Here is a 12,255-nt window from a genome sequence, read left to right as displayed (position 1 = left end):
GGAAAAAAATATATAAAACTTACACATGTGTTAATATTTATGCAAATAATTACTTTTTCTTAAATTTAAATATATGCTAACTTTCCAAAACTTGTTGAGATAATAGCGCTTAATGAACACATTACTATACCACAGTATCGTACCATTTGACGAAAAGCCTTCAAGACTGTCTGTCAATTAACAAATTTAAAGTCATTTTATACACTACTAAAGTCTAAGTTTTCATTTTTATGTAAACTCCTCTTCACCATGCACAAACTAGCAGCCGGTCTGTATCAGCGCAATCAAAGGTTATCAGGAGGAGGGGGCGTTGCCCCATCGCCTTAAGAAGTCAATCATTGCATGCGGCTTGAAGCGTGCCGGTGATAGGATGGTTAGATTAATAAACGGGACAATAGACGGGACGATCGGAGGCGGATCGGGGGCGATTTTAATGTATGCCTTAGCTGGTTGTGGGACACTCTGGCCGCGTGTTACAAGACAGTTTGAGTGGAGAGGTGTGTACTCAACAGAGGTACTCACAACTAAAACAACATGGCAGCCTCCGTCATCGGGGTAAGTACTCCATTTTTTAAAATATTTTTTCTGAAATAAGACCAAAATACAAATAATACATGATGACTCTTACAGAAAACAGTTCCGGACGACACCGTACAGAAATGTATCAACCCGGTTTCGATCTTTAAAATTTTGTAAACAAGCTAATGACTCAGTCACCAAATACATAATAAATGGCCAAATTCCGTTTTGGATTTTTGGTCGGTACATTCTAAAACTCCCCACATTTAAGATCTAATTAAACTGCTCTTCGGTAGAACTAAGAGATTGAAGTCCTGGGTTACACCATCCCTCCAAAACTATCTTTGTAGATATAAATATGAATGTTGAACGTCGTAGAGCGTCCGGTTGTTGGGAGGTAGGATGATGAGTTAATTATGTTAATTGACGTAAGCACTTGATTTCCCGTTATTCACGTGCTTAGAACTGTTAAGTATGGATTCAGATAATAATAGCCATGCCTGTGCTATTCCATTTTAGATCGATTTATTCGATTATTTTAATCAAATGTCATATCTCAATGTTTTCACAACGACTTTGCCAAAAGATCGATGACTTTGATTACAATTTTTTGATAATTATAAGAATCCCCTTTCCGTGATAGTTCGTACTATGGACGGCCTTAGAGTAGCAACGTAAACACTTTTGCAATGTCACGAAAAATTAACCCGTACACCAGAAAAAAACTTTAAAACCAGTTTACACAAGTTAACCGTTATGTTACTTTCCGGAATTTATAAGTTTTAGGCAAATGAATGTAACATCTTCGTGAGAAATAAGTTTGTCAATTCGTATGTTTAAGGTCATGGCTCCGCCGTGCACGGGAAAAATTCTTGTCGTAATGTATAAGTTGACTTATTGTAGACTGCATGGTATGTAATAAACATTACTGTTTTTTTTTTGATAAACACTCAGGATTCATATAAAAATCACTGAAAGAAAGAATGATGGTTTTGTCTTTAATATATGAAGATATTATCGTGCATCATAAATCTTTAAAGAAAATTCCGAACTCTCTGTTACGTTGTTTGTGAAAAGATTCGTCACCCCGGTAAAACACTGACTGTAACTGCCGGCTCGAAATATCATGAAATCTATATCACATATGTAGTTGATTATTAAAACTTCACATACTTATTGATTTTTGCCATGTTCTGTTAAAATAATTATTCGAGGATTTTCATGAATGCTTTTGCTCAATGATTACACTATTGTAGTATCACGTATTTACAAGCCCAAACTTAAGTCACACATGTTCACTGTATGTGTGTATTTTGAGAACTATTCGTTTGGGATCCAAGATTAATAGATGTTTATATAGAAAGTATATGTAAACAATTTTTAGCGTTCCGTATTCAAAGTCACTAGAATATTTTCTTGGGTTTGAAGTGGGGTTCAAAAGGAGAAAAGGCTTACAAAGTTACACCTGCTCATAGCTACTGATCTTACGGGCACCAACATTGCCCGAATAACGACGAAACATATTTGACTTCAGTATACGGTGTTCATCTAAAGCATGCCATGCTTAATGTGAATAGTTTTCTTGACACCGAGAGATTTTCTTGAAAGCAAACATTTACATGTTTATTTGAAATCTCATATAAAATTATGTATTTTTCACACAAGAGTATGATATAGCCTATTAAGAAATATTGATTAAACTTGATTAATTAACAGCTTAACTGTTGAGAAATTTGACAAGATTGTAAATTGCCTAATATCTATAAAAATATGTTGTTAGGACGAGATCAGTGGTTGTTATACAGCGTTAATGTTTCATTTGAGAACTATTTTAAACACTGCCAATGTGTAATGAGGAGGAACCCGGGTCCGTACCTACATGTAATGTTAGATTGGAATACCATCATATATGTAGATAAACATCTTATTTACATAGTATCTCTTTCCTGATAAATCTTTCAAAATCTTGTTCAATCACGTTAAAAACTACAAAACTTCATTTTGTTAAACTGCAATGTAAACACTTTTCGTCAAACATTTTAATAATTCAGATGACTAATTTGGACATCGTCAATTCAAGGTTTTTTTCTCCGCACCCTAACTATTCACCTGTATTTTTACCTGTCGTGGACGGGGTGATGAACTCTATAGCCCTGTTGTGCACCCTACCTCTCTCTATCCTTTACGCCGATCTAAAATTACGCCCCTGAGGTTATCGAGGGGAGCTCCCCTAATTAGGTCCGCTATTGTTGGAGGTGATAGTGTGGTCGGCCCAACTTCTCCGCTTTCCTTTGTGAGACAAACCAAAATGCCCTATTTAGTCAAAATCAATTTTCTAAGCAGTTCAAAGTTTAGAAGTTGTATATTTTTTTCTTTAAAATTGTCATTCAAGTTTGATCCCTACAGACTTTAATCCTTTGATGTCCTTTGTTGTTTTGAAGTCTAAGGTGGTGTAAAAATAGTGAGGTAGATTAGACTACCACACACACCCAGTTCTTCTGCCCTAAAACGGTCCTTCCTGTTAATCAAATATAATTTATCTTAAAGAGAAACAGTTAAACTCATAAAACATTCTAAATGATGGTAGCCTACAAAAAAAAACTTAAAACGTCAATGATTAAAAGGCAGATTAAAAAACTTGTAAACTTTAAAAAAGGACATATCATCTTTTTTCGTTCCGTTCAGGTTTTGAGAAGTTTATCAGAGAAGTAATTTTGAATATAGTATCTGTTTTAAGTCTTAACCTAGAAATTATTCTTGACACGAAAATTCTGTGTATCGTACTTTGAAAAATCAAAGGATATTTCGGAAGTATTTTAGAAATAACAAAATATTATTAAAATACACATTTTAAAATATTTTTATTATAATCTTCAGTCCAAAAACTATGCTTATTTTACACAGAACCATTATTGCGTTTCAATTTGGAGTCAGCATGAACGTTGTAGGACAAGGATGAAGTTTTTTTCTTCTACTTATTTGTATTAAGGGTTTTTTTCTCCTGGAATTTTAACACATTTAAATAATGATTAGGCCCAGAAATAATGCCTAGATGTAAGAATTCTGACAATAGAACAGAAACTGTTTTATAGTGTCAAAGAACAGAAAAATTGTGAGTTATGAGCTATGAGTAAGCGGTGAAATACAAGATCTTGTAAATTAACCTATTTCAATTCGCCATTGAAACATTTTTATTTCTCGAGTGTGAAGTTCATCATTCGGGATGTATTCTACACAAATACAAATATTCATTTAATCTAGCTTTCTTTAGAAACACATCACGAGAAGGAATGATTTCTGCAAAGGTATGAATCATTTATAGACATTAACACAGGCTGCTTGGTGGGAGATGTACAATACTGAAGCATATCAAATGTACGCGCACCTGTTCAACATACCTGTGAGTTACGAGCTACCTCCTTTCATGTAAATTGTGAACAGATTCATCAGAATGACAGGTGTGTCACCTACAAGTATTCCACAGGTAACTTAACCTGTCCAGGTAGAACTGATAAGGTGTAAAACTATTTGAGATCTTTTATAAAGGTCTGTAATATCTACTTCTTCATTTTTCGAAACATTTTTGTATATTAAATTTTACCCAAATTGGATTAAGTTTTACCTATGGAAAATACACTATAATGGTTATTTTTCATTGATATTCATGGTATAAAACTCTCCTTATTGGTACGTTAATACATTTAAGCTTTAATACCCAAAAGTTGAAAGGTTTGATACCAATGTCTCCATAATGAAGTATTACATTTCCCCCTAAAAGTAAATGTCCATGCATCTTAAGAATGTGTAACGCTTAGAGATACATTTTCATGCAAAATGGAAAAGGAACAAATGCTAACACTGCGTTATTTACAATTGTTTAAGTAAATTTAGCAAGTTGCTTCGACAACACAATTATGTAAAATGGAAGACTATTATAAATTGATTAGAAACCCACAGCTTGGGTACAATAACTGACTTCAAGAATATAGCGCGCACAGATTGTCTTAATTACATAAAATATTGATTTAGAAGGAAGAGCGTGATCTCTCTATGATTATTATAAAAAAAACACTTCCGTGTAAATCCACAGTGGTGAATCAGAGGGTGAGTTGGGGGTGTCATTCAGCTCACGTGACAGCGACACCCTATAAAAAGTTTTTTTCGTGTCCTCTAAAAAAAGACTTCGCTGTTTTTAAATATTTCTTAGTTTAAATTGATTTGGTAATGTTTAATTTGCCAGCCACGATCAACAAAAAACTTTTTCGCCCACATAACTACAACACCTTTCATATCGCCAACGCATTAATTTATTATTATCACTTCGAAAGAAATTTCTGAAGCACACAGTTTCAAGAATAATATTGACTATTCGTATTTTATAGACAATTACAAAATGTAGATCAAGACATTAAGATATTCATCTGATGAATATTCCTTGGGTAAAAAGTTGTTTTAATTTGTTAACACACCGAGATTGATGTAAAACATTTTTGATATTTTAATCACCATCTTCCATACAGCAACTTAGGATGGCTTTTGTGCCTTATCGGCGCCCATGATAATTTTTTTAGGGTCCAGTATCAATATCGGTCCATACTGTCGACACTTCTCTCTAGATCACACACACACACACATTATATATATGTATTATGTATATAATGTGAAACCTCTGTGATATTTTACGTGTCTTTTATTTTTTTATTTTTTTAAAAGTGCATTTGAAATTTTTGGAAAGCATTATTAATCCAATGGAACATTGGTTATACGTCTCTCTATTTCAAGTCATCTTTTCGACATATTTTAATTCTATTTTAGGTGCTTATTCATTTGTAAAACGTATGAAAATAAACATATTTGATTCTATCGAAAAAAATATCTCTGATTCAGCTATTCTATTATAAGACGTTATTTCATAAATATGCTGATCGTCTTTGCTTTCAAGCTTTCACAATATTGAAAACACTTGCGCAACAGCATATCCAAACAAAATATAAAGCCTACGAATTACGTGTTTGGTATAAAAGGAATATATTGTGTAAAGGATCAGAAGTGACTAACACTTTCTTTGATCAGAAAACACTAATAATTTGTCTATAATTACATTAAAGCACCTGAAGATCAGCTCAAATTAAGAAATTAGGAGCACTGTAGTTTGTCGAATTTGTTTTAAGATTCACCACTTCAACAACAAACATGCTTACGGGTCCCTAATCCCCGATATCATCTTTATTGGGACCACCTGTGTTTGTCTGTGTTTACATTTTGCACAATTAAGTTACACCTGTTTGAGTATATGTATAATTAATTCTCGTCAGCTCATGTGTTCCTGTATCGATGTGCTGATATCTGATCGATAGAAAACCATCCCGCGGGCTTACAATCGTCCGCCATTGTTATTTATCTCCAATTCACGCCCAGTGCGAGACTTCATTTTCTGCTGAATTACACTTCCGCCTTAGGCGCATGCGATTCACGTGTGGCGACCAACTTTTCTTTCCCGAAGGAAGGGTTTTACAAGATTTGGGTTTTATCAGTCCAAGAATGATAAATCACAAATAGATTACTTTTTTTTCTCGTCTGAGGTATGGTAACACCTATTTTAAGGAAAACGCTCAATTCCTCGAGGTTGATACACTTCAAAGGAAATAAAAGGATTTATTATGAAAAAAAAAACTAAAAAAGTAATGACAAATATTTCTGTATGAGTGTACCCAGGTTATGTACTAAAACGAAAATGTCACATATAATATGATATATTCATACAGATTCATTTCTCGGAAATTAATATCGTTAGTTATCATTTCTCTCTCAACATCAAAAGAGAAAGCGATAAAGAAACATACCCAACATGATTGCGAAAACACATATGGAAGAGTGATGTAATATTCGTTTTGTTTTGCACCTGATGACCTTTTACTAATCGGAATAATTTATGTATAAGAAATGCGTTGTAGCTTACACTTGAGTCTAAAACAACCTTTTATAAATTATCAGCATTTTTGGGAATCATCTTTCTTAACACTTTATATCTTCTTTCTGTTGAAATTTATTACAGTCATAACTAAAAGTAGCGTAATTGCTGACAACGATGACCATTTTTGCTTTTCCGGAATGATCGTATCAATGACTATGCGTTGGTTCTGGGATTTATCATCGCCCTGCGCCGATGTGACCGACTCGGTTTGGGGCTATCAGTCGCTATTACACTTGACAGTGACTATAAAAACGGATGATGTTAAACGTGCTGAGATGTCAAAGGTCAAATACAACCGATATAATTTAATTCCTAATCAGACGACGACGAAAATTGTCCCGATAAGAACTCTCTTGTTCCGGAGTTAAATTCTGTTGCTCGTTGGGATCACGTTTCCTGGTGTAAGTGCTCGATTGCACCCGTAGCTGATAAGCTGTCAAGATCTCTCTAATGGTAGTTCTCGTTCATAGACTGCAAAGTCAGGCACGTCTTCATACATTACTGAAAAGTAAAACAGTCCGTGCTACATTATAATTAAGATTTAATTATATCAATTTATTTCTTTGATTACTGATAAAAAACATTTTCTAAATTTTCCAATGGCATTTAAAGACATCTGAATTAACAAACAAGACTCTAAACATTATGAGAGTGCTGTCAATTTAAATGTAAATCATTTTTATACTGCAAAGAAAATGACGAAAAAATGACATTTCAAGAAAAAATAGGAGGATTTTATTTAATTACAGCAGAAACAAAATTCCAAATCTAATGATATTTTGTACTTATTTTTCAATTGATTATACATAAGCTCAACCATTTCAGGAAATTATTTTTGATTTTTTTTTATATTGTATAATTCTTGTTATTCCGAGAAAATGTGACCAATTTTTAAGCCAGAGAAAACATAGCTAGATTCCCAATTTATATCCGTGACTAAGGATGTTTAAATACAATATCTTAACAATACACAGCGCGACTAGTATCAATAATTTACTAATATGACCGCAATATGATTTTGTTATTGGGGACATGCGGTCTCTCAATGGAATATCAAATATGTTTCCTAATTCATATGAAATTGAATTATCATATAAAGTCCTCCCGGATTAGGGTGTTAAAATGAAAAGATCCTTTTTGAAAAACCGATAAATTTTCTCTTTACTGCTGGCTTTGTAAACACTTGCAGAGCCATGTTTCACAGCTCGTGAGCAACAAAGGGCCTCTTTCAGTACCGATCGGAACTCTGTATAGGGTTCTCTGGTACAATATACTCCAAAGGAGTTGAAAAAATGTTCAGGGACAAAATATATTGAGTTTGTTCACTATTTAACAATAAACCACCACGGCAGGTCTGTACGGTAGACGGCAGTTGCTTATAGTTTTTCTTCGGCGCAGCAAGGTGCCCGATCTACGCTAAGATAGGTTAAAGGTCAAGCCTTAGAAGGTTCGCTATTGCGACTATAACGATACTTTTTCATTGACAACTACTCGGAGATTTTCTCGTTGACTTGCACAAATTTTGTTTCTGTTGAGAATAGGATGAAAGGGGTGTCATCCTTATTGAAAAGTCTTTCTCAATATTTCTTTAACTCTCTCCTAGGATAGAGTAATTATCTTTTGATGTGACTGTGAATCCGATTAAACTCGCCCAAATCTTGTTTCATACTGCAGTGCCGAACATTTCACACAAGTACACAGGTTAACAATCCACCATTGAGAAAATGCTGTGTAATTTACATGAGTATACAATACTCTCCGGATCGGTCCAGGTCTAGTCGAATCCGGATACAGCAAGGGGGTCCAACTCACTCGTAAACTCGCGGGTCGGTGTCTGTATCTGTATACATTACAGATTTACATATTCTGATGTTTGGTGAATAAGCTGGAATTTTCTTTGGTCCGTTTACCAGAAAAAATATTTTTTCTCCAGTGTCGCTTAGATTTTTATATAACACGGAACACATGATGTAGATAACCCATTTCAATCAAATCACTAATTTTTACAATTTCCCTGTCTGTTTTGTTAAGACGGCAATGGTACTTACAGTGTATATAATGGAAACGAGTTAGTGTATTCACTTTATATATCTGTACAATATCTTGTTATATCGCGATCGGATGATTCCGATTTAAAATAAGTTATTTTAGAAAATGTTTGGTTTTATATCTCCAAAAAATCCTATCTTTCGTTCACATTTTGATCTAGAGCACGTGCATTAAGACCTCTATATATAATACTACTCGTGATTTTCGTTCTTTTATCGGATGAAAGCAAATTGTCGAACTCAACATACATTGTACAATCACTATTTTCTATTAATAAATTTAAATGATTATAATTCGGACACAGTTACGGTAAGACAGAGGGACGGAAGACATTACTATGCTTTGTTACAGACATAAAAAGGTTAAGCATGGCTACGATTACCCAGAGAAGTGCGATTATGTAAAAATGAATGCCTAAAATTGAACTCAGAGGTGTAGCAGGGCGTGGTTTGTGTGTGGGGGCGTCACCTTAGGTGTTAGGTGGGCGTGGCTAGAACGTCTAAAACAGGAGTGGATCAATTCAGAAATAACACCTTCTGTGAACTTAAGATGATCTGAACAGCTTATATAAGGAATACGATTTCCCAGATATTATTTCAAAATTCTTAATTTTCATTTCATACGAAGCTTTACAGGAACACAAGAAAAAAACGTTGCTGTACGAGGCGATTGGCTGAGAAAAGATATAGTTACATCTACATTTACATAGGATAGTATTTGAATTTGAATTTCACGTTAATAAAGCGAAATTGTACGACCTTCGTTTGAACAATTTCCTTAAGAGCTATAAAGTTCAGAAGAAATGAAAGATGCTGTTTATTAAACAAGGATAACTTTGATTAATGTTTCTCTTGCAATTTTCAAGCCTTTACCTCCGATGTTTTCACTCTGAGCTTATCATGCTTGTTGTGACGTCATCATGTTATACGTCATATCTGGTTTCTTAATTTCACGTGAAAAGTTGTGTAATTCTTTAAGGTCATAATCGGGGACGTAGCAAGTTATTCATATAATCAATGATTTTGTAAACTTACAAATACTTCAAAATTGTTTAATCAAATTAGACCTTGCGAGTGAATTTGATGAATTCTTATTTTTTACCTCTTTCTGCATTTGAAATGAACACACATTGTTGTTAATGAATCAGGAATTTTAATTTATCAAGTTTTTAGTGTCAGTTTTCTCCGCTTGACAGCAAACCTGACAGTTTTAACAGGTTTCAATAATCATTTGATTATTTTATTGAATTATCTTTTCTTGTTGCAGGATTCGCACATAGGAGGCGCCCCACTTGCAATGCTGGCCGCCCAGTGTAGTAAACTAACAGATAGATGTCCCTCCCCTCTCACGGAATCTTACATCGCAAAAGGTTTCCATCCTTGGAAGCGTCAACTTACTGCCGTCACCGCACCGGAAGCTGTCGCTCTCTCATCACAACGTCTGTCTGGACTCAACGGGACGGTGTCCTTTCCGTCCGCGGGTCTGCCATACGGACGTACTGGTGGGGTTGTATCCTATCCCACCACGTCATCAGCTGACTGGCTTCATCCATCTCAATATAACAATGATACACCCTCCCCAACGTATCCGTCAAAAGTGCATCATTCTGATTGTATGAGTGCCTCCGTATTAGGAAATGTATACTCTCGATTACCTCACGTCAACAGCCATGCAGCATACGAGTCTTGGTCGCTGAATATGAACATAACACATACGAGTCTTAAGGGTGAAACACCTCAAAGCTCTAATCCAACCTCTCCTTGGTGGGACGTGCACACGCCCCCTAGTAACTGGTACTCGGACTATTCTGGAGCCTCGTCTTCGTTGCCAGCTCAGATTTCTTCCGGATATAGCTCTCCTGAATACCCCCTTTCACACGGACTAGCATCACCCTCTAGTTCGTATATAGGGGGAAACCAACAACTCCTGCAAGACACTTATAAATCTATGTTATCAAGTCAAACAGATATCAGTGCCTCGTCCGGAAACCCATTTCTTTCACGTCCGGTTTTGTCAAATGTGCCTCAAACGAAAGCTCAGAGACGCTTAAGCGGAAGGGCAACGTGTGATTGTCCTAACTGTCAAGAGGCTGAGAGACTAGGACCAGCTGGTGCCCATATACGGAAGAAAAACATTCATACGTGTCATATTCCCGGATGTGGAAAAGTATATGGAAAAACTTCGCATTTAAAAGCACACTTGCGTTGGCACACAGGGGAAAGGCCTTTTGTGTGTAACTGGTTATTCTGTGGAAAACGTTTTACACGGTCTGATGAACTTCAGCGTCATTTGCGCACGCATACAGGAGAGAAAAGGTTTGCGTGTCCAATATGTAACAAACGGTTCATGCGCAGTGATCATTTGAGCAAACACACAAAGACTCATAGTTGTACGGACGCAAAGAAAGAAGGAAACGACTCCGGAAGTGACAAAGTGAACTCTCCTGTGGAAAGTAAATCTCGCGGTTGTTCTGACGGCTGAACAGCATTAACGTACAGAGTTATCTACCCTTTATTTGATATTGTGTAAATGACCTTAATGAAAAGTTATAGGAATAATGGCGCTTGAAGTTGATTTTAAAGTGGACATATGATTGATATATTTGTATATGAGTACGAATGTGAAGATATAAATATTTAAACATTAAAACTTGGTGCACCCGTGTTTGCATGAAAAGTTATGTATTTTAAGATATTATTATTCTAATAAATAATTGAAATAAATATTATTTGCTGTTCTGTGAACATTAACACTTCTTTGATACGACATTTTAATCTTCATTTAATTACATATTAGAGGTTTTATGAAAGATAAAATATTTTTAACACCTTATTCATTCAGTAAGCCCTAATGACCCTTTATGTGTTGACGAGCTGTTAAGACTGCGATAATAATAATAATTGTTCAGTAAGAACAATGCTCCTCGTGCGATCATTACAGTGTTAGTTGGTTCATGATAAGCATCAGTCACTCTAAAGCATCTGAATATATCTAAATCATTTCCAACGTAAACAAATTCTCGCAATTTGATGTATCCGTTGTATAACCTCGGGTATATATATAAACTCTCCTTCAGGAAGCGGTGTTTCGTTGTCGTGGTTGTGTACTTGTGAAGACCTTTTGACCTTATTGATCTGTATTTCTTGTGACGGGCCTTCCGTAGGTTGTTCAGTAAAGTAGCCACCAGCTACAACGAGTGTAAACAATAACCATGGCTGTCTGCAGAGAGATAACCCAAGCAAATAACCAGCCAACCAACCAACCGGCCAACTACACAAACAACCAACCACACAAATAACCAGCCAACCAACCAACCAGCCAACTACACAAACAACCAACCACACAAATAACCAGCCAACCAACCAACCAGCCAACTACACAAACAACCAACCACACAAATAACCAGCCAACCAACCAACCAGCCAACCACACAAACAACCAAACAAACAAACGATATTCTCAAAATCAGGGGCAGCGACATTTTCATATTTCTTATTAGTCATTTATTGGATAAAATGATATTATTATTATCAATTAACAGACGAGTTACAAATATAAATAAATATATAACTAGATCGTACAACTAAAATTAGGTCATGCAAAACCGAATACGGGATTTTTCGGTTCACAATACTAACAATCCATTTGAATAATTGAATAATTGTTTTCATTCAAAAATTAGATTTAAAATCTTATTATTTTTCTCTCTTGAG

General features: G+C 35.2%; 1 protein-coding gene across 1 annotated transcript; it reads left to right on the top strand.

Annotated features, from left to right (window-relative positions):
- Positions 1 to 534: 534 nt before the first annotated feature.
- On the top strand, positions 535 to 11,023 carry LOC132544804 (transcription factor Sp9-like). Its single transcript, XM_060208453.1, has 2 exons — positions 535 to 555; positions 9,809 to 11,023. The coding sequence occupies exons 1-2, from the start codon at positions 535 to 537 to the stop codon at positions 11,021 to 11,023; spliced, it is 1,236 nt and encodes a 411-aa protein (XP_060064436.1).
- The last annotated feature ends 1,232 nt before the right edge of the window (positions 11,024 to 12,255 follow it).

Source organism: Ylistrum balloti, unplaced genomic scaffold (assembly GCF_031769215.1).
Source record: "Ylistrum balloti isolate Yb309-2 unplaced genomic scaffold, AGI_CSIRO_Ybal_v1 Utg369590, whole genome shotgun sequence".
Classification (NCBI taxonomy): Eukaryota; Metazoa; Mollusca; class Bivalvia; order Pectinida; family Pectinidae; genus Ylistrum; species Ylistrum balloti.
The sequence above is the reverse complement of the archived record's forward strand: the minus strand, read 5'-3'. Positions and strand labels throughout refer to the sequence as shown.

Coding starts and splice junctions, on each gene's coding strand:
- LOC132544804 (XM_060208453.1), top strand. CDS start 535: ATGGCAGCCTCCGTCATCGGG. Junction 556..9,808: donor TGGCAGCCTCCGTCATCGGG/GTAAGTACTCCA, acceptor TTCTTGTTGCAG/GATTCGCACATAGGAGGCGC.